Source organism: Gambusia affinis, linkage group LG07, assembly GCF_019740435.1.
Source record: "Gambusia affinis linkage group LG07, SWU_Gaff_1.0, whole genome shotgun sequence".
Taxonomy (NCBI): domain Eukaryota; kingdom Metazoa; phylum Chordata; class Actinopteri; order Cyprinodontiformes; family Poeciliidae; genus Gambusia; species Gambusia affinis.
Window position 1 is genome coordinate 15168155 of NC_057874.1, and position 23430 is coordinate 15191584.

At 40.7% G+C, this 23430-nt stretch overlaps 2 protein-coding genes across 3 annotated transcripts; one reads left to right on the top strand and one right to left on the bottom strand.

Annotated features, from left to right (window-relative positions):
* On the top strand, positions 1–3522 carry lhfpl5a (LHFPL tetraspan subfamily member 5a). Its single transcript, XM_044122090.1, has 3 exons — positions 1–406; positions 2265–2501; positions 3018–3522. The coding sequence occupies exons 1-3, from the start codon at positions 4–6 to the stop codon at positions 3026–3028; spliced, it is 651 nt and encodes a 216-aa protein (XP_043978025.1). The 5' UTR covers positions 1–3; the 3' UTR covers positions 3029–3522.
* A 585-nt stretch (positions 3523–4107) lies between these two features.
* srpk1b (SRSF protein kinase 1b) lies at positions 4108–23219 on the bottom strand. 2 transcript variants are annotated; one of them, XM_044123459.1, is made up of 16 exons: positions 23019–23219; positions 22368–22422; positions 15766–15893; positions 14737–14845; positions 13872–13959; positions 13494–13581; positions 13280–13386; positions 12958–13123; positions 11773–11798; positions 11448–11667; positions 10704–11126; positions 9972–10066; positions 9611–9718; positions 9012–9081; positions 5601–5693; positions 4108–5380 (listed from the first exon to the last, which is right to left on the bottom strand). In XM_044123459.1, the coding sequence occupies exons 1-16, from the start codon at positions 23029–23031 to the stop codon at positions 5196–5198; spliced, it is 1974 nt and encodes a 657-aa protein (XP_043979394.1). In that variant the 5' UTR covers positions 23032–23219; the 3' UTR covers positions 4108–5195. The 2 variants fall into 2 exon arrangements, with proteins under 2 accessions (XP_043979394.1, XP_043979396.1); XM_044123461.1 differs by lacking the exons at positions 22368–22422; positions 23019–23219 and adding an exon at positions 17489–17819.
* Positions 23220–23430: the final 211 nt, after the last annotated feature.

The following is a 23430-nucleotide window of genomic DNA, read 5'->3' on the forward strand; positions in this document are numbered from 1 at the left end:
GGGATGCTTCCTGCTCAAGAAGCGGCCAAGATCTACCACACCAACTACGTGCGCAACGCCCGGGCCATGGGCGTCATGTGGCAGGTGTTCACAGTCACCTTCGCGGTCATCATGGTGGTGGTGTTCATCCAGCCCTACTGGATCGGGGACAGCGTGAACACGCCGCAGGCGGGCTACTTCGGCCTGTTTCACTACTGCATCGGGAACGCGCTCACCTCGGAGCTCACCTGCAAAGGGAGCGCGCTGGACTTCGGCTCCATCCCGTCCGGGGCCTTCAAGACGGCCATGTTCTTCGTGGGGATCTCCATGCTGCTGATCGTGGGAAGCATCGTCTGCTTCAGTCTCTTCTTCTTCTTCAACGCCGGGAGCGTCTACAAGATCTGCGCCTGGACGCAGCTGGCCTCCAGTGAGAGTTAGATCAGAGTTTGTCTGCTGCAGATTTTACTCTTTAAAGTGGTTGACATGATAAACAGATAATTGTGTAATTAGAGCTCGGCGGGTATATTCAACACGCAAAGCTAGTAAATAACTCTAATTTCTTAAGGTGGAGATATCACATTGCTGCCTTCTACTTTGTGGAGCAACGATTTTGTTGTAATTGCAGCTGTTTGTCTTTGCGCAAACAGAAAGTGAAGTTGTCGCCCATTCCTCACTAAATCACGTTTCTGGTGTGGATACTGTTTTTATTATTAACAATTATTATTATTATTATTATTATTATTATTATTATTATTATTATTATTATTATTATTACTACTACTACTACTACTACTCTACTACTACCAGGAATGTGTCATAATTTTTTGATGATGCAGTTTCCTGTTAATTAAGTCGCTTTCAGTATGAAAACATGCATATGTCAGCTAGATTTGATGGAGAACATAAAATAACAGCAATAACTTTTTTTTCTCTCTTTTTTTTTGCGTTATACATCCTAGTGAATTGTACCGGCAATATAACGACCAACTTGCTTAACAAAGCCAGAAATCATACTAAAAGTATTAATGAAATTGTGGACAGTCAATAGCGTAGAGAATGTAAATTAGAGCAAAACTCCTTCTATTCAGTGCTGCAAAGGTTTGGCAAACCTTGACAAATGTCTGAAAACTGAGGCACAGTTCAGCCTCTCTTTCAGAAACACTAAGAGGCAGGAAAGAAACATGAGTGCGGCTTGGAAACACGATGCAGCTTGTGAACAGACGAACCTGCGAGTGAAAGGACGAGCCTGTAATGAAACAAGTAATGAGATGAAAACCGGAGGTGTGCTGTTACACACTTTACTCTCACTTTTCATCCCAACACACACCTGCTGTGCGTCTGTGCAGCGTTCTTCCTGGCTGCTTATTTTTCTGCCTTCCGGTGGTTACAAAGAGGTGTTTGGTCAGTTTGAGACTATTTAAAGCTTTCTTTTTAAAAAACAAAAAACAAAAACAAACAACAACAAAAAAAAACAGCATTAATGGAGCAACATTAGAGTTGCTGTTAGGGAAAGGTAAACACAGAGGTTAGGAAGTATTTTTTATTTTTTTCAGTATGCCTTTCTTGTTGAATTCAAAGGAGTTGGGAGTGTTAAAGAGGAGCTTTGAATGTGGAATAAATACATTAAACATTTCTAAATTAGTCGCAGACTGACCTATAACAAAACTTCTGATTTAACTTAAAATATTTTTTTTATGTTAAAATGTTCTCAATTAAAATTTTGGGTTGTTTAGAGGAAACAAAGTCAGCCGAGCCCCTTTCTGTGAGAATTAAAGTGTTTGTAGGCAGCAGCAAGTTAAGATCTGAGACTTGTCGTGTTTCACTCCACGAAAAGTGAGATTGCACAAACCTGGCTGCGGAGTTAATAATGGATGAACAGCTTCGTTTTTATGTGCTATAAAGTTGCTAAGCAACCTGATATTGAGGGGGTGTGTAAGTTTTATTTCTCTAGTGAATATATATATTGCTTTATTAGTAGTTTTTCATTTTATCAGTAGCAATGAAGGAAATGGTTTGTAATGTTGCATTCTCAACGTGAACATCAATTTTTTAGTTTTTGTTTTGCCACAAATTCAAAATTGTGCATCTTTGTGTTGGTTGATCGTAGCTAATCCTAGTGAAAACTTTGCAGTGTGTGGTGGTAACATGACAAGCTGAAAACCTCATTGCGCATGAATCCTTCTGCAAGTTACAAGGCTTTCAGTCAAAGATGTTTCAATCAACAAACGAACACAAGTTCCGCGAAGCTTCAAAATTCGACACCTCACCACTTTGCGTCTCTCCAGGTACGTGCATGGTGATCGGCTGCATGATCTATCCCGACGGCTGGGACTCGGACGAAGTGAAGCGCATGTGTGGCCAGCGGACTGACAAATACACCCTGGGTAACTGCACGGTGCGCTGGGCCTACATCCTGGCCATCATCAGCATCATGGACTCACTCATCCTGTCCTTTCTGGCCTTCAGCCTGGGCAGCCGGCAGGACAAGCTGCTGCCCGAGGACTTCCAGGTTGAGGAGAAGGGTAAGAAGATAAAGGCGAAGTGGGAGAATGCTGAGAAAAGAGGAGTAGGGATTTTAACATCCATGAAGGGATAGGAAGTAGATGGACAGAGCCCAAGGAGGAATGACTTGAAATGGTTTAGATGGTTGCAAAGTACTTTTACCCTTTACACTAAAAAAAAAAAAAAAAAAAAAAAAAAAACAAACAAAGACAGAGAGAGAGAAAGAGAGTGGTCCAATTAAGATGAAATTGGTACACGTGTAGAGCAGAACCAGAATCAGAGTGGGTATAATGGTAAAACAAATTATTTACACTCCAGTCAGAGCTCTGTGCACCAAAAACATCAACACTGGGCCTATCTATCTATCTATCTAGATACTTGCAGTGCAAATTGTTCTTTGAGTTGTATAACGGATCGATACAGTAAGGATGCACACGGTTTTACAATGCTTGCCAAAATGTTAAAACTTTTGACTCAGATTAAACAGTGAAAACATCTGATCTGACAACTCTTATTTTTTTCCCCTCTTTTAACAGATAAAGCATAGATCCCTGGTGAACACAATGAGGAGATGCAACCAACTCAACACTGAAATAAACGCCCAAGAGTTTACCGGCAGCCTCGGCGAAAAAACCTTCATGTCCTTCCAGAAACAACTCCGACAGAGCGAAGGTGTTCCACTGACCTCTGGCTTCAATACTTTTGACAGAAAATTAGGTCAAAATCTCTCAGTCAATCTTTAACCAGACGATACAATCGACTATCCACTATAAATATTTAATGACATTAAATTGATCAAACCGTTCTTATAGTTGCTGGTCATATTTTTTGGGGCGATTTCACTGTTTTGAGGATTTCTCTTTGAAGATGGAAGACCTGCTTGTTGTCAATCGAAGCTTTAGTTCTCCACAGATTAGAATAAAATTTAAAAAAGTAAAAATAAAATCAGATCCAAGTCACAAACGGAATTTGTGTTTAGGAGAAACACAAATTCCCCAAGTTTTCTAAGTGTTTCTTCAGAAGAAAAACTTTGGTAAAACAAAGTTAAACCTAAACCCCAAAGGATAATGAATTATTTTGGGCTTAATTGAATTTCCAATTACAATAATATGTTTTTAATTTTTCAACCTTTATATGAATAGGATTTGTTTTATTGGAGGAGTGCAGAAGTCCGCACAGTTTCTGAATTTGTTCACATTTTGTCTTGCATCAGCCACAAATCTCAATGCATTTTTTTTTTTTTAAATAGCACAAGCCAAAGTCATAAATAAATGTGAAGTGGAAGGAAAAGTATACAAGACTCTCCAATATATTTACCTCGGGAGGAGCTGTACAGATCCACAGCTCAGGAGGGGAAAAATTATTAGCAGAAAAAAGTTTTAGAAGCTGGTAGAGATGTAATATTGGCAGCATAAAGGCACCCCAAAATAATCTGATTGCCATTTATAAAAACGTAGGGAAATGTCTGTCATATTCATTCAACATTATTATTCTACTACTACTCTTTGTTGGGCTATCACATTAAACACCACAAAATACACTCACGTTTGTTGTGAGTGTATTGTTCATTGTTTTGGGGTTTTTTTTGTAAGGAGTTACTAAAAACCTTCACCTCACAAGACAAACTAATTTGGAAAAGTGTTTATTCTGATATTCTACAGGAAGAAATAAAGACGGAAGACATGGAGATAAGAAACTTGCATCATTAAACATATGACAACTGTGAAGAAAGTCAAAGCAATAAAATAATATCTGCAATTAGTACAATCTTTTGTTAAACCAGCACATTCATGGAGGGGGAAGTAAAAGTCTTGCACAGTAGAAGCTAAATTTATTGCCTGATCACACAGAATGAAAAAAGGTTTTAAGCCCTTCGGATAAAGCCTCCTTTGCTACTCAGTGTCTTGTTCAGAACCTGCGTCAAGCCAAACTCTTTGGTACAACGTACTGAGCGCTGGTTCCTTATCCATGTGTGGCTGGATTCAAAGTATGCCAGTGTTTATAAACCGTCTGCAGAGCTGTCCCATCCCATCACCCTCAAATGCCGAAAAAATGCAAAGTAATGCAGAACCTTGACAATCACTCAAGAATAAAAATAAAAAATAAAAAAAAAAGCCTGGTTGTCAGTGTATTTTTGGACAACTGTCACTGATGCACACTGTTAAATGTCTTATTCTGTGGAGGTGTTTGTGTAAAAATGTGGAAAAAAATAACAATTTTTTTTCTTTCTTTTGTTGTTGGCGATGATAAATCTTAAGACTGTTCTTAAATTCAATGGTAACTTTTTAATCTGATAAGCACTCTGCAGGAACAAACTGAACAAAGTCTTAGGCCAAAAAGTGTAAAAGCTGGCACATGATGACTGGCAAAGATTTGGCTCAACTATACGACACCCAGTGGATTACTGTTTCACAAAGCTTCTTTCACTTCTGTTTGTGTCAGAAAAGTGCAAATTTCAGGTCATGAAGAGAGAAAAAAATGTGCACCAGCGATACACCTGCACTCAGAAAATAATAAAAAAATAAATGCCAATTGATTCTAAGTACAAGTGTGGGGCGTTATTGAACGTTTTCCAATTAGTGACAAAGCCTCGACTGCTTTTCTCTCCATCGTTGGGATGTACTGGCAACCATGAGGGTCCTGCTCTCAAACATGAATGAATTTGCTGGCTGGGTTCGGTCACGATATATAAAAATGGCGGCGGTGTGCAGGCTTTAGGAGGAGAGCCATGGATGGGAGAGGCACTGGGCCGCCGTGGCCCTCCGTTCAGGCACCAGGTCCAGCATGGGCAGCAGGAAGCTGCTGAAGGAGTGGGCCTCCTCCTTGGACCACTCATACTTCTCCACCAGGACGTCGAACAGCCCCCACGGCTTCAGCTTGGTGATGTGTCGCAGGTCGCCTGGGAGAAACATGTTTCATAAGATTCAATCTCGGTGGACCTTCACAGAGCTGAGCTTCATCTAGTTTTTGCAGGTTCTGTCCTGAGCGGAGCAGCTGGCTGCTCCCTTCGAGGCGTCACATGCTTAGCCTGAAATAGCATCTCCTCTCCAAATAACTGAGGATGTTTCAAAGGGAAAGGGGAAGCAGCTCTCCAGCAGACAGCTGGAGGGTGCGTTTACCTTTCTTGGTGAAAAACTCCTTGCAGTATTTGCCCGCCACGATCAGCTTCCGAGGAACCTTGCCAAGCAGTTCAATGATGAGCGCTATGTGATCTGCAGGGAGCAGAAACACACGGTGAGTACAGGCGACAAGAATCATCAAATATGAAGCTCCATAAAAAGGAATTGCAACCCCTCAACTTTTTTTTTTTTTTCCCCCACAAACTTAAATGTATTTTAAGGGAATTGTTTTTTTTGAAGCGATCGACACAAAATAGAACAACTGAAAGTAAAGAAACAAAAAACAAAACATGGTTTCAATCAGAAAAAGATGCTATAGAAACAGAACCACAACACCAAGAAGGGAAACCCAATCGGATTAAACTGGGCCTGATTGTTTAGTGGAAGAATATATATATATATATATATATATATATATATATATATATATATATATATATATATAAAAAAAATTCCCTTCTCACCCACCGCGGGTGGTGATTCTTCTTCCTCTTAGCTCGGGTCCTCTACCAGAGGCCTGGGAGCTTGAGGGTTCTGCGCAGTATCTTGGCTGTGCCTAGGACTGCACATTTCTGGACTGAGATGTCTGATGTTGTTCCTGGGATCTGTTGTAGCCACTGTTCCAGTTTGGGGGTGACTGCCCCGAGGGTCCCGATGACCACAGGCACCACTGTGGTCTTCACCTTCCAGGCCCTCTCCAGTTCCTCCCTTAGGCCCTGGTATTTCTCTAGTTTCTCATGCTCCTTTTTCCTGATGTTGCAGTCGCTTGGTATTGCCACATCCACCACAACGGCTTTCCTCTGTTGTTTATCCACCACGACTATGTCTGGTTGGTTCGCCCTCACCATTTTGTCTGTCTGGATCTGGAAGTCCCACAGGATCTTAGCTCGGTCATTCTCCACTACCTTCGGGGGTGTTTCCCACTTTGATCTTGGGGGTTCCAGTCCATATTCTGCACAGATGTTTCTGTACACTATGCCTGCCACTTGGTTGTGTCGTTCCATGTATTCTTTCCCTGCCAGTACCTTGCACCCTGCTGTTATGTGTTGGACTGTCTCAGGGGCCTCCTTGCACAACCTACACCTTGGGTCTTGTCTGGTGCGGTAGATCTGGGCCTCAATTGCTCTGGTGTTTAGGGCCTGTTCCTGGGCGGCCATGATGAGGGCCTCTGTGCTGTCCTTCAGTCCAGCTTTTTCCAGCCATTGGTAGGATTTTCTGATGTCAGCCACTTCGGTTGTTGCGGTGGTACATCCCATGCAGGGGCTTGTCCTCCCATGATGGTTCCTCCGGCACCTCAGCTTCTGTTCCCCATTGTTTGAGACATTCACTGAGCACATTGTCTGTTGAGGCTTTGTCCCTGATGTATCTATGGATCTTGGATGTCTCGTCTTGGATAGTGGTTCTCACACTCACTAGTCCTCTGCCTCCTTCTCTCCTATATATATATATATATATATATATATATATATATATATATATAAAAAATAAAAATTCCCTTCTCACCCACCGCGGGTGGTGATTCTTCTTCCTCTTAGCTCGGGTCCTCTACCAGAGGCCTGGGAGCTTGAGGGTTCTGCATGAGTATCTTGGCTGTGCCTAGGACTGCACATTTCTGGACTGAGATGTCTGATGTTGTTCCTGGGATCTGTTGTAGCCACTGTTCCAGTTTGGGGGTGACTGCCCCGAGGGTCCCGATGACCACAGGCACCACTGTGGTCTTCACCTTCCAGGCCCTCTCCAGTTCCTCCCTTAGGCCCTGGTATTTCTCTAGTTTTTCATGCTCCTTTTTCCTGATGTTGCAGTCACTTGGTATTGCCACATCCACCACAACGGCTTTCCTCTGTTGTTTATCCACCACGACTATGTCTGGTTGGTTCGCCCTCACCATTTTGTCTGTCTGGATCTGGAAGTCCCACAGGATCTTAGCTCGGTCATTCTCCACTACCTTCGGGGGTGTTTCCCACTTTGATCTTGGGGGTTCCAGTCCATATTCTGCACAGATGTTTCTGTACACTATGCCTGCCACTTGGTTGTGTCGTTCCATGTATTCTTTCCCTGCCAGTATCTTGCACCCTGCTGTTATGTGTTGGACTGTCTCAGGGGCCTCCTTGCACAACCTACACCTTGGGTCTTGTCTGGTGTGGTAGATCTGGGCCTCAATTGCTCTGGTGTTTAGGGCCTGTTCCTGGGCGGCCATGATGAGGGCCTCTGTGCTGTCCTTCAGTCCAGCTTTTTCCAGCCATTGGTAGGACTTTCTGATGTCAGCCACTTCGGTTATTTGCCGGTGGTACATCCCATGCAGGGGCTTGTCCTCCCATGATGGTTCCTCCGGCACCTCAGGTTCTGTTCCCCATTGTTTGAGACATTCACTGAGCACATTGTCTGTTGAGGCTTTGTCCCTGATGTATCTATGGATCTTGGATGTCTCGTCTTGGATAGTGGTTCTCACACTCACTAGTCCTGCATTGATATATATATATATATATATACACATACATTCATATAGAAAATTTTAACCAGTCCTGACTAAAAAAGGTCAATTTTGATCCATGAATATAATTTAACATAACCTTCATTCTCTTAATCTGATAAACAGAAACCTTCCTCATTATGCCTTTATCTGTACAAACCCATCTTTGTTCTGAATCAGCCACAAATCTCTTCATAGTACAATAACGCTTCAGTTTTTTTTTTTTTTTTCTTCTAAGAGTTTTTGTGGCGCTAGTGGCTCGTATTTTTGCGACAGTAGGCAGACAGGAAAGAGGGGAAGACATGCGGTAAAGGTCGTTGGGACCGGAAGTCGAACCTGCGACGTCTGCATCGAGGACTAAGACCTCCAAACATGGGGCGTGCTAACCCCCTGCGCCACCACAGCACGCCCTAAATATCCAATGTTTTCATACCTTGTCATTCGGCACTACACTATCTGATGATTTTTGTCAGCGGAGATCCTTTCTCTTTCCCATATCGCTTGAAACCTGTGGTCTGTTTAATAATGTGGAACATCCTTCTGAAGAAGATTTCCTTTAATTGAGCTCACTAGACAAACTAATCAACCCAGCTTTCTGAAATTAACTATAGTAATTCAAAGAGCCCTGATACACAATACCATCTATAAATTTAACAACACAACAAAAAATTTAATCTTTATGACATTTAAATCCAATTTGCATAATAATTTGGAATACGGTGTAAAAGCTAAAGGGGTATAAATAATGTTTGCAAAGTTCTTTATGTGGAAAAGAAAGAACTGAATCTCATAGAATAAATATATCTTCGCTTTATTGTTTCCGACTAGTCACAACTCTTAAAAGTTTTAGGTTTTATGTACTTCAGATCCCAATTTGAATCCAGTTCTGACACTTAAACCTGGCAGCCATTTGTAAAGGAACTCCTGTTTTCTGAACCAACCTTCATCTCTAGAGTAGTCCTCTCCAGAGTGCGGTTCAAACAGATAATCTCCGGTAGCAAGCTCGAAGGCCTGACGAACACAAAACACACATCCAGAATTAAGGAGGGTTTAATTACAGTTATACCAGGCAAGACTTTATTCTATTTTGGTTTTTGTGTTTCTGAAAACTTTATATACCAGAAGGTTTCCTGCTAAAAGACAATGAAACAGTTACACACACACATATATATATATATGTAGCTACAATTATGAATGGATGAATAAAATCCCATAAAAAAAAAAAAATTCATTCTTTACAAAAATTATTTATGCCTCTAATATTTCCAATGGAATCAAAGGAACCAAAGCATTCATTGTAATACTCAACTATTTTAAGCCAATATGTTCAGAAATAACAAATTAATGCATTACTTCCCGTTTCTCTGGGTTCCAATAAATAATATAAACACTAAAAGTCAATGCTGCAGAATTAACTTTCAAGGCTTTTCCCTTTAAAGTTACAGCAGCCTTTCTCTATCAACAGGTTGCTGTAACCTTAACAGAAAGTATCCAGCTTTCATTGCACTGTCCATGCAGCGGTCCTGTGTTTGTGTTTTACCATGCAGGCGGTGCTCCAGATGTCTGCCGGAGTGCTGTAGCCAGCTCCGATCAGAACCTCCAGCGAACGGTATTGCCGTGTCTGGATGTCATCTGTAAAATGTTTGTGCTGCAAAAACAATGCCGACATCTCAGTAAAATTCACAGATGCCAAAATGAACAGATGAGCTACAAGATAATAATAATAATAATAATAATAAAGACTCAAAACGCTTATAATGGACAGAAAGCATGTTGAGGTACATTTAAAGAATGGCTTGATTTCTGACAAATTACACGATGAAGACTGACCAGTAGAGGCCCCGCCCACTAACACCTACAAGAAGCTGCCTTGTTGCTGTTGGATGCATATTTTTACTCACCACCCAGCAGGCATTGCCAAGGTCAGCGATCTTGACCTGTAGCTTGTCGGCGTTAAGAGGATCCAGGGGGTTTACCAACAAACTGCCTGCGGAGCCTGGCACAGAGCGGAGTCAGAAATCAGACAAAAACATGAGAGAGAGAGAGACTGGCACCGAGTCCTCTCCATCACCACAGATTACATAAAAACATGTCCAGGAATTTTACAGACTGGAACTCGGAGGAAGCTTTTGCTGCAAAGTGTTTGCAGTTTGCATTCATTAGAAAGTTAAAGTTACAGTGGGGGATTTGATTTAATGTGTGAAGACTAGAAAATAACACATTCATAATGCAGTGGTCTGACTGGATTCAACCCACACAGTTTAGAACATCAGCAAGCTGTTTCTAACCACAGTGAAATATAGCTTAATGTGCATTGATTTACACATTAAACTACAATCTGGTTTACATCTGCATTAATTATGGGATGTAGTTTTGTTTTGTCTTTAAAGAAAAGAATAATACAGCATATTCATTTTACATTTTCTTCATATTGATGGAGTTTATCCCAGGTTTGTAGTTTTCAACAGATAAGGGAGTGCACTTGAGACTTTCAATATAAACAGTGAATATTTTTCTAATAAAATTCAGCTGTTTCCGTAGAGAAACAGCACGAGCAAGATGAATTTAGTCAAATCTTGAAAATGTAGTAAAGTAAGCTTAAAGGGAAAACCAATATCTGTTCTGCAACTAACCACTCTGGCTGTCCTCTTCCTCACACTCTTTTTTGTTCTCCCCTTGAGTGTCCATGTCCTCCATCTTTTTCTCCTGTCTTTCTCCGTCGTTTGGCTCCACGGCGACGTCGGAGCTTAAGGAAGCAGGGAGAGGCTCTGAGGCGGGATCGGCCACTGCAGGTGAGGCGTCACAGGTTTCATGCTCCTCTTTGTTACATATAGAATCTGGAGTCTCTGCATTGTTTTCAGGTTGGTTTGCATTCTGTTGGTCCTCCTGCTCCTCCGCAGACTCCTTGGTCCCTTGTTTTTCTGAACTGTCCTTGTTGTCCAGTGAGGAGGAATGGCCGTTGCAGTTGATCTCCATTCGGTTCTCCTCCTCCGTTGCGCCCACTTTCTGATGACCTAGCTGAGGCGTCAGAGGAGGCTGCTCGTCGGGAGTGGAGTCTGTGGCAAAAAAAAGGGTTTATTTCATTTAATAAGACTTCTAATAACACAGTTCTTCACCCAGAACTCCTATGATGAAATATGAAGGATGAAAAAACTAATTACTGGGCTCCAAAAGGCTTGACAGTGGTGTCAAAGTTCATCTGGCCTTACATATATATATAATATTGTGGAGATTTCCAGACTCTCTAGAAGCCCGTTTTAGCCAATAATACATTTCTGATAAATTCAGCAGAGCAGCTCCTAAACAGACTTGTGGAGCTGCCGGAAGAGCATATGACTGAGATTCAAAATAACACCAGATTCAAATCCATTATTCACCTGTGCTTGTGTGGTTAGCACCGTCTTGCAGTGTCGGAGAGACAGGAACAGTAGCTGAGGACGTATCTTCATTAGTCTCGTCATCATCGTCGTCATCTTCCTCTGCAGCATCAGGCATGGCACCGCCTTCCATCTCCTGAATCCTCTTCTCCAGCAGCTCTGCTTGTTTCTTTTGCTTTTTCTTCATCTTCTTTTTCTTATTCTTTGACATTTTGGCCATCTACGAATGGAGGACACGCAGTACTCCAGTCACATTTAACGCCCCATGTTCTGAGAAATTGTCACATCACAATATACGAACACAATAAAAGGGAGAGAAACTTACCGTTTTGGGTGCCGGCGCTGTACTCACTGCAGGAGAAGGGAAACATCAAAGGGTAGTAATGTTGAGTGATGCACAGCACATTCATAGTCGTTCTATAGTGAGTATTTTTGTTCTGGTGGCTGGGTTCTGCTAACGCACTGCCTCTGTGGAGGCTCAGAGTCTCATAAACGTCTCTGAGTGAGTCGATGACGGCCGCAACCAATCCAGTGGTGACTCATAGCGAGACGGAGCTCAGCTCGCCGCTTTTATTAGAAGCAGCTTTTTACTCAAAACACGCAATATCATCAAATACAGCACCACTACAAACTATGCCACTTCCTTAGAAAACCAATAATATGTGTAGAAAAATAACTTTGGTTAAGAAATCAGAGACCACAAAAACTGAAACAAAAGTTACATTGATGAAAATATTGATGCTGGACAAATATTTTATTATATTGGATGTTATTGATTAAGTAGCGCCCAAAAATTGCTTGGGCCCTACAAGAGAATTTTATACCAGAGAAGTTTCCACATGTTTGCTCAACGAATGTCAGTTTTACAAATAAAACAGTACAGTGGTCTATCGCAGTGGTTCCCAGCTCCACTGGTTGGACAAAGGGACGTCTGGACTGTGGCATAAAATCCCATTAAAATAAACTGAAGTTTGTGGTTGGATTGTAAAAAAAAAAAAGAAAACAATTATTTGTCGCATTGATTACTGCAACATTGTCTTCACAGGTCTGCCTAAAAAAAAAAAAAAAAAGATTCAGTCAGCTGCAGCTGATCCAGAACCCTGCTGCTCGCGTTCTCACCAAATGAGGAGCAGCAGCATTCAGATTCCATGCACCACAAATCTGGAACAAACATTCATAAAACTGTAAAACAGCTGAAACACTGAGTGCCTTTAAATCTAGACTAAAAACCCAGCTGTTTAGAGTTGCTTTTGAAACTTAATCATGAAACACTAATCAATAACCTGATGTGCAAAATGTAATGTTGATGACTGTGTGACTTTGTAATTTTGTCTTTTTTTGATGTAAGGCACTTTGAAATGCCTTGTTGCTGAAAGGTGCTATACATATAAAATTTGATTGATTGATCGAAACGTGTTAATAACTAGTTTTGATTTAAAGCTCCTCCTCATTCATTATAAGTCGATGGGTCCACATTTTTGTTGACGTGTGAAACATAAGAAATGGTGACCTGCAGATCCAGATGGAGGTGGAGCACCAGACTTCTGCCATTGTGTCGCCTCGGCAGCCATCTTCTTAATGTAGGGCTCGTTGACAGTCAGCAGAATGTTTTCAGGCTTGATGTCTGTATGAATGATTTTACACTTGGCGTGGAGGTAGTCTAGGCCCTGCAAAACCTGCAGAAGAGTCGGATGATAACGAAGCGTTTTCTGGATAAAATGTGTTCAAATGTATTCCAGGGGGAAACGCCTGGTGCGATATATGTGAATGTTTTGTAACAAGGATTACTTTTAGATTTGCTCAACCACATTTTGAGCGTTGCAATTCCCTACCTGTCGTATGATGCTTTTCACACAAGGCTGGGGCAGGCCTTGATAATTTGATTTTATAATCCACTTCAGAAGGTGGTAGCCCAGGACTTCAAACACCATACACACATCTGAAGAACTCCAAGTAAAGGAAACCTCGGTATAAAATTATTAGAGATCTGCAGCCTTTAATTATCTGTAACAATCAGTGGCAGATTCATTATTAAGTAGAGGATACGAGTTCCATTCATCCCAGAAATCTTGAAGTCGTCTAGCAGCTGCACCACTTTCTCTCTGTTGGGATCTTTGGGATCCGTGTTTCTCACCTGGAAATCATCAATGAGGAACGTGGGAACGTCACAAAGTGGAGCATAAGTGATAATATTAGGTTGAACGTATACATTTTCACCAAATGTTTACAAATACTGTAGAGAAAGATGTGCATCTCACTTTTCTTCAATCACATTAAATTGTTCAAATAAATAATAGTATAGGTAAATTTATGGTCTAGAGAAAATAAGCAAAATTAAGCCTAATTAAACTAAAACAGATGGCAAAGAAAAACAGCAGATTCATTTTGCTTGAATAAAGTATACACTGTTTCTTTGTTCCTTACAGATTTCAGCAGCTTGATTTCATCCAGAGCAGTCTCTGTGTAATGTTCAGCACTTTTTACAACCTTCATGGCCACAAATCGCTTCTCCCTGAGAAAAAAAAAAACAAAATAAAAATACAATACATTAGAAATATGCACAAAAAAAAAATTAAGTGTCATAATAAAGTGACACCTATAACTAAAATGAAGTGGAAACTAATAGGACAATATTGGGTCATATTTTCAGCCTGCAAAAAAATAAAAAATAAAAAACTGCCTGAACTCTGAAGTAGAAAGTTGGACGCCTCTGAGCCACCCAGAGTTCAAAGTACAATATGGCTGCTGCCCATACAAAACAGAAAGTTGCAGGTATATATTATTTATTAGCACTTCTGATGGTTTGTACAGAATGTCATTAGCCTACAAGCACACAGTACTGGACTACTTCTACTTATGAAAATGTTTCCTTAGACACAAAACCCATTCTTCCTGATGAAAGCTGCTGGAATGATGAAAGCAGTCCAGCAGCTGTTTCTATTACAAACATTTTTAAAAAAAAATCATATCCGTCTTAACAGCACTTAGTCATTCCTACTGGTTCTTCCACTTGCAACCAAAACATGCTCAGCTTGGGCGCGGCGGCATTTCTGTATCTGAAGCCCCAGTTTCTAAGAAACAATGCACTGACTCTCGCTGGCAGAACAGGCAGCCACTCCAGCTTCTAGTTTCTGTGACAAACCCTAAAGTTTTGTCAAATTCCCTAATTTTTCTTTGTGTGAATTTAAGACAACTGCTTACAAATAAATCCTGAACCTGCTAACCAGCATGTAAAAATGAGTCCTGCTCATTTTTATTTCTCTTTCCTTAAACTGATGAGCAGACTTACTGGATGTCCCAGGCCAGCCACACGGTGGAGAAGTGACCCCACCCCAGCTTACGGATCACATGGTATCTTCCATTGAACAGGTCGCCAATCTTCACATGATGATATCCACCTGAACAAACACATACGCAAAATGGAAGACCAGGTGAAATTATGTTGTGGTTTCCATGTGTGGTAAAAATCAGGAGTAGTGTGTTTAACTTATATTTGGATTAAAACAACTAGAATCCATTTTTTTAAAAATCCAGTTTAGTGGGATTTTATGAATAAAACCTCTGAATCGGGAAGGCTCTATTTATGGAAACTGGACGAAAACAGACATTAAAGGAAGGATGAAGAGATAGACATACAGAAAGAATGTGGGACACAAGGAAGGGACAGAGGCAGGCCACAATTACCAAATGAATGAAATGGGGCCAGAGCTGTGGATGGAACAACAGAAGGAAAAAAGAAAATTAGTGAGGGAACAAAGAAAGGATGGAAAGAAGGAGTGACTTTTGGCAGGAAGAAGAATAAAAGGAAAGACAAAGGCTCATAAACTTTAGATGTTTGTTTTTGGGAACCAAGAAAGGACCAAGACGAGGTGGAAATCAAATTCCAGACAGTGTAGGAGCCATGATGTGTTACTTGGTGTGGGCAAAATCACTTTACTTTCTCCAGTTTATTATCTTTGCCCATAGTTCTGATCCAAGTAAACCAACAGCTCAGAACTAATAAAAAAAAAAAAAAATGGACAGAAAGTTGAAGAGAGGGCGCGTATAAGGAGACAGTTTGTTGTCTGAGTCAAAGGAAAATTGATAATTAGACCAGAAAGTACAACAGACTGTTCTCTGGTTTAAAAGTCAAGAGTCAGCAGAAATCCATCAATAAAGACTAAAAATTGCTTTCGTCAGTCCAGCAGCTTAATCAATCACGAACATTTTATAAAATATTATTTCAATTTCAAAATAATTGTCCTCTGACAAGTTGGAATCTGTTTCATTTCATCATGCAGATGCAGAAGTGATTTCTGAAGATCAAAAGAGACCCTACCCCTGCAGTAATCGTTGGGATCCTCCTGTTCGTCGTCGTCGGAGCCCAGGATCTCCTCATCCTGCTCCGGATGGGGAGCTTCTCCCTGACCCTGCAGAGACGCCCCGCCGCGACCATGAGGCTCTGGCCTGATTGGACGACAACAAACAGCATGCTGAGAACAGTACCGGGAGGTCTGGACCATCAGTGATGGAGAGATCAACAAGATGCCTTAAAATAAGCACTAGATCACTTCATTTAGTGAATTATTGACAAATGTGTAACCTGATACACAGAAAGTAGTTCTTATACAATAAAAAAAAATTTTTTTTTAAAAACAAACATAAGTACATAGACCAAATGACATTCTTAAGAGGCCTTCGTCTAGTTGTGTCATCTAATTGTGGCACAACAGATTTCACCTGTTAACCCCTTTGCTTGAATTATTCACTCCTTTACTTTAGTGCATCATACAAAGTTGACAGTATTTTCTTCTCCTGATGACAGAGTCTAATCGGAGGTTATTTTGAAATGAGGTACAAAATCTGCACTCAAAATCTAAGTCTTCCAAGATATGTGATTTATTACCAAATAAAGAGCAAGGCTTGGTAGATTTTATTTTTGAAAGAAAATTTTAAAAAACACAAATTCTTTTTGACGAACTGGAAGTGATTTCATAATGAGGGAGACACTTCTACACAATATAATTAAATGTTAAAGATCAGCCTTACTTTCGCTCCTGATTAAGAGATAAAGTAAAGATTGTTCAGGAGACTCAAGTTCTGACCTCAAGTGTAAGTTGAGTCTACAGCCGTTAGAGTCCAAGTCAAGTCTGAGGACTTTGAAAAAGACTCAAATCTAAGTTGCAGATTGAAGTCAGATGACTTCAATCTACCTCTATGTGACCAGATTGTTAACACATTTTAATACTTTAGAATCTATTATCGCTATGGCGACCACCCAAACCCCTGCATCACCTCAGCATCTACACAACAGCACCCATTATTATTAGACCAAACACCTTATGTCTTCTTAAAATTCCTGCTGCAGTAAATTCCAGAGTAAGTGAGGACATGATGTCAACTGCAGCCACTGAGTGAGTGAGTGAGTGAGTGAGTGAGTGAGTGAGTGAGTGAGTGAGTGAGTGAGTGAGTGAGTGAGTGAGTGAGTGAGTGAGTGAGTGAGTGAGTGAGTGAGTGGGACGGTGGTGTCCTTGCACTGGAGGACAGCACACCTCTGCAGGACGGAAGCAAAAGATAAATCATGGCGGTAATCTGACGTGACAGGTACCGGTAGTTCTGAATAAAACATAACCATTCTTCTCTTACAGACGTAAAACACAGGATTCATTTATCGTTTCGGAAATTTTCTAGTAAATTAATCTGTGTAGGGTATTATTAAAACATAAAATCCCCCTCTAAACCAGTGCCCAAGGAAACAGAGTACAGACTACGAAGACAGGCGAATTCAGATGTTTACATCACAGCTATCAGATAATTGATGCCAAAACATCACAATTGTGATTTTCCAAGGTGTGTCTGATGTAAGTTAGAGACTTTGTCACCTGTTATTTCTACTTAGAGGAGACAGTTCAATGCCTCCTAACCACACAACACACCAGGGTACTTCAAGGACTTCTGCAACACTGAAGATACTTGTACCCTTCCTCTTTCTGACAGCCAAAGCCTGAAGGGTGCTACAGCTCTTCAACCCACCACAACAACAACAACAACACGCGTCCTACCTGCAAGATGCACGAATGCCCATGGGACGAGAAGCGAGGAGGAAGACCAGGTACTGAAAAAGCCTCTCACTCCATTCACCCGAAGAGCAAAATGTGACGGAGGTTCAGAAGTGGAAAAGTAGAGAGGAGGCAACAAAAGCAGTCGGAGCTGATGACTGAAAAGCCAAGGAGACAGCAGGAGGGGGAGAGAAGAGAGGAGGAGCGTGGGAAGGCGAGATGTGGCGAGGCTGAGCTGCAGACCGAGTCCCAAACTGCAGGCTTCCACTACATGCTGCGATTCTGGCTCACTTTCTGCTCTCTCCCACAGTCACTGCCTCTCCGTCGCTCCGTCTGACCGAGATCTCTCCTTGGCTGTCGTCAGCTTTTGGCCCCGCCCCTCTCTCGCTGACAGCTGGAAGATGATTGGGGGAAAGAGCCCAGCACTGCATTGCAGGTGAGGTGCGACATCAGTGCCCCTGCTGATCTGACCAAACACCGTCCTCCTCTGCCCCCACAGTCCATCGCCACCAACTTCAATGCGTGGCCTTTATTAGCTTAATGAGCAAGAAATACACAGCTTCCCTCCAATCCGGACCCAGAGTGGGCTTTTCAAACCCTGACAGGTCTTACTTTATGTGTTTCACCTCACATATCTTGAAATATTTCTCAGAAGAAATCCAACTCGCATGTATTTTCAAGAGAAACGCAATGGACAGCCACTGTGCACGCTTTCAAAGAACTTTTTTGACAGGTCGTCATCCAATTGCTCAATTAGTTGAAGGTATGCAACTTTTATGTTGCACACTTATTTTGTGGGGATAAAAGTCTACATGAGAGACCCACAGCATCATAGATCAGCAAAAAAAAAAAGTTAGTGGCATCAACAATTGTAGCACTAGCAAATGAGTCAAAAAGAAAATTCTTTATATATGACTTTCACCCTTTAAATAAATTTTCTCCCTTTAATGATGGGATTTTTGTAAACAATCACGTAAGACTACAAACTAAAATATTTCATTTCCCTTTTGTCTAAACTTGCTCTTCTCAAGCAAGAATGGAAACACTGACATTTTATCAGTAACCCAAGATTTTGGCACTTTGAACCCAACAATTGTGGGTTTTTTTTTTAACTAAATACATTTTATTTGGGTTTTACCAAAAGCTGCTCTATCAAGAACAGAAGGAAATATGTAAAACTTATTTTCTTGGTGAACAACACTTTTTATGCAGAAAAGAGCAACAGCATTTCCCCTTGAAGCCACGAGCTTGGTGACCGCTGTGTGTGTGTCAGGCTGTTACACACACACGCAGACTATGAGTTTCTTTGTTTGCATCTCAGTGTGTGTGATTGGTGCACTGAGCCCGCTGCAGGCAGGGAGTACCGTAAATAAAAGAGGAATTGCAGATACGGCAGAGACAAAGTAACAGCACATATGATGTCTTTAAATTGGAGTCTTAGAGGGCACAGATTTTTTTTTTTTTTTTGTCAGCTGATTTAGTAAACCACATCCTGAATGTTTAGAGAAAAACAAAATACGGTTTGTGTGAGCAAAGAAAAAATGAGAATAAAAAAATTCAAAAAGCTGGCAAAGGCCATGTCATGAGCTAAATGATGTGCTAACTGGATCTCCACATCATTATGGGATAAACATTTATATAGACTTACTTTTTTAAATACAGAACTTATTCAGGCTGCTCTGTGAATTTAGTTCAGAATAGTTGGTGAACTATGAAAACAAACTGACTCAGTTTTACCCTGTGTAAAACTTAGAAGTAGTTCTTGTTCAAGCTGAACTTGCACTTCTTCTAATAAGATTGATCAACCCCAATCAGGGATAAAATGGCAAAACTAACTCACAACCTCTTAACATATCCACAACTCTGGAAAACATGCGACATCAGAGCGTGTTGCCATCTCCTGCTTTCAAAGCCATTCGGCCACACTCAGATCAGAGAAGTAGGACAAAAAAAAAAACAAGGTGCAGAAGAAGACTTTGCTCCTGATGATGGAGCTGAACCAGAAACACTGCTGTCCCGCCTCCCCTCCCTTCTAGTAAAATCAATACAAAGTGCCTGACAAGCAGAATGACGGTACGATGCACACAAAGTGTAAATGAAGGTGGTAATAAAGCATTGCCATTCAGCACTCCAAGCCTCACTGAAGGAATAGAGGGAGGCTCAAAACAACATCATGCAAACCTTAAAAAGAAAATTGGGATCAAATCGATTTCCACGTTGACCTCAACTTGCATCATACTGGAACCAGAGCAATCAAAACAGAGACGCCTAACTCCACAGAGGGTCAACTAGGTTCATAAAAACAACAGCTCTTTGTTAAACACAAACCAATGTTTAAACCAACGTTTACATCCATCAGCTCCTTAAAATAACAATAATAATAATGCAAATCAGGGCAAACATATTAATATTTCTACAACAAACAGGAATGAAAAGGGAGAAAGAGGTTGTGCGAAACCTGCAGTGTACGGATCTGGTGCTGTCGAGTGCTGCAGATGAGAAAAGAGTTGATGGGTTACATAATAAAAAAAAAAAAACACACACACACACAGCTAGTGCTGGGAGAGAAGCAGCAGAGATGAAAGCTAAACATAACACGGAGCAATAGCACCAGTAGAAACTCGGCGTACTCCTACGTCTCCGCCTGAGCTAAAACTGCATTGATAAAAATTTGAAGCAGGGAGGTTAAAGAAACAGGTGGGCTTTTTTTTATCCCAGGGATGTGAAAATTTTTTTTTAATAAAATATGCTCTTTGAAAAGCTGGAGGCAAAAATCCGCAAGAGACACAATCAGTCCTGTTCTCCCACACCAAGCAGAATACATAAGCAGGTAATGAGGTGATCAGTGAGGCTGCAGCCGTCTGTCAAAGCTCCTGAATGAGAAAATACATCATCCTAGTATTAAGCCATGTCAGGCTCAGCGTAAACCATCACAGCTCCAACAAAAACAAGATGAAATTTTTAACTTCTTCGACTGGTTTCTCCTCCAAATGCATGCATAAAAGCCACTCACTTCCATGTCAGCCCACTGGCAAGTTTCACCACAGCTGTATTGATGGAGAAGATCCAGTCCAGGAGCCACATGACAGAGAAGACACAACGCTGTCGATTTTCTTTTGTCTTAAACACTGACCGGAAAGGCCAAAAACTAGGTGTTCGGAGATAGGTCTAGCCTCAGTTGTGATGAGGTCTGCACTATTCACCCGCAGCTCTTTGAATGCACTCTGGCTGTTGCGGAGTCCCTTTCGCCACAGCAGGCACAAAAACAGCGAGTGGGAGGGAAAGAGCAGGGGGCAGGAGAAGCCTTAGAGGGAGGCTGAATAACTCTAGTCTGCCTCCAGCTATTCATAACAAAAAAAAATATATATTTTCAATTAAAAATGCAATCCAATCGCTGTTTCGCATGTTAGTAGTGTGGGGAGAGGAATGGCAATACTGTTGCAATATTATTTGAGAAAATTATGAGTCCAGAAGCAGAGCAGGATGCTTTGGGATGTTTTCGCTCCACAAGCTCCAAAGCTGCATGTCGTTGGACAGTTTCCAACAACATGGAGCGACACTTTAAAATGAAACAATAAGTGGTAAACTGAAAGCTTTGTTTTAACTGTATACTATGTGCTCTCTCTCTCTCTCTATATATATATATATATATATATATATATATATATATATACATATATATATATATATATCCCTTTAGATCTACTGTCATCTGTTACCAAACATAATCAAGAAAAACAGCTAACCTGGAGCACAACGAATACAAGCGTATTTCAATAAATCTAAATGTAATTGAAAAGTTACACACCTATATTATAAACATTAAATCAGGTTTTTATTAATACAGTTAAAATTCCTCATCTTGGAAGATTAGATATTACATAAACCCAATAAAAATATTTTTATATAGACTTTTTATGCTATAAACTACAATCACATAGAGGCTACTGAATTGGTCCAGCAAACACTCTCCATGCCCTCAACAAGGAGGTGTAATCAGTTGTTTGGCTGAATGCAAACATATAAATGGAAAGTTGAGTGGAAGGAAAATGAATGGTTAAAAAAAAAAAAAAAAAAAAAGTGGACAAGAATAACAACAGCTTTGAGAGGAAGCAAAGTTCTGTCAAGAGTTTGTGGGAGAGTCTGTGTTTTAAAATCCATCACTAACACACACACACACACACACAAATGTATCCTGAACTACTATTGTTCTGTTCCTCGTATTTCATCACTCCTGAACTAAAGACATCAGAGATGCCTTAACTGGGATAATGAGAAAAAAAACACTGGACTGCTGTGTCGTTGTCCAAATGTTCTGTTCAGATAAAAATAAATGTTTCTTTTTGTGTGGAAATCAAGGTCTCAAGAGTCTAGAAGAAGATCAGAATGGCACCGCATCTGAGTTGTTTGAGGTCTGGTGTGATGTTTGAGCAATAATGTGGGAAGCCATGTTAGTCCACTGCGTTTTAGTCAAGTTTAAAGTCAGCAATGTCATTTTACAGTGACTCAGAGTGTTGCAGTCTTCCCTCTGCTCCCTCTAAGGTGATGCTCATTTTATTTTTCAGCAGGACTTAAAAGAATTTAACATCCAGTGAGAAACTAAACTGGCAGTTTTCATTAGTGTCATACTCATTAAAGCGGACAGAAATACCCTGTTGAAGTATATCAAACTATGTGCAATGAATCTACATCCTTTTCTCTTTATAAACTGATTGTTTGGGGGGGCGTCACTTTTGGAAAATATTAAAATTATTTAGGCGCACCTGAGTTTCCCTGTCTGTTGTGATTACAAAGAGCTTACTAAACTTCCTGCTCTGCCTTCTGAACAGAGTAAAGAAACCCATTATGTGTAAATAAATAAAAAAGGAAGTTTTCCGGTTACTTTTTGCCAGGTTTCCTCGGCTTCGTCCTCTTCTTCCTCGCTTGGATCGCGAGAACTAAAAAGAAAAAAAAGAAAGCTTATAGAAAACAGGTCTGAGACAAAATCACGCTGTTATGTTTGTGTGACAGAGATAACACGAGTCCGCGTTTTTCCCGAGCCATTACTCCAGATCTCAGTAAAAAGATTAACTACTTTTCTGAGGTGTAACAAAATTCACAATGACGGCAAAATGAGAAACTATGCAGTTAGCAGGTTACTTGGCTTAGCGGTGTATTGTGGGTATTGTTAATTTAGCTAACAGCAACTTCGAACGTTTCGCTGTGAAAATACTAATCACCACAAACAGTCCTTTCATTATTTTTAAGCATTTGTCAAGGTATGACTTATATTTTCTCACAGACAGCGATAACAAAACATATTGGGACAAACCGTGCCCAATCATGTGAAGCTAAAGCTAACATAATGTTACCACAGAAAACACATAGCAGAGCGCATGGTACTTTTACTCTATACCGGCAGTTACGTAGTTTGTTTAACATTTGCTAAATCTATTTAAGCAGCAATTAATCAGCGATAAGCGTCTAATGCTAATGTGTTGAGAGTAACAGGTTCAACCAGTAAAAAGCATTTTGGTTTAGTTAGCAACGTTACCTTTTCTTTCCATGCTGAACAACCAGTCAAGTGCTGCGTTCAGTGGCTGTTGAAACTGCCTGAAAGGCGGTATGAGCTGTAGAGGGCGCTATGTTAGGAAACTGTAATTTCCTTGACTCTTACTTATGTGAATTGTTTTGGCTAATCTTATTTTTAAATATATTTTTCTATGGATTTTTGTCCCTTTGAATTTTTGTCGTTTTTTCCGACATTTACGGAGGACAGTATGCCTCATGTAACGATCCATCAAAAGGTCACCATAACGTTTGATCGGTGGTCATATCTGCCTTAAATCAACAGACCCAAACAAAACTCAGAATTTACGTTGCTTGCCAACCGCCATAAAAAAAAGAACTCAGAACCAAAATATAAGGGAGCAGAGCGTAATATATGTTTTCGAATAACAATGACC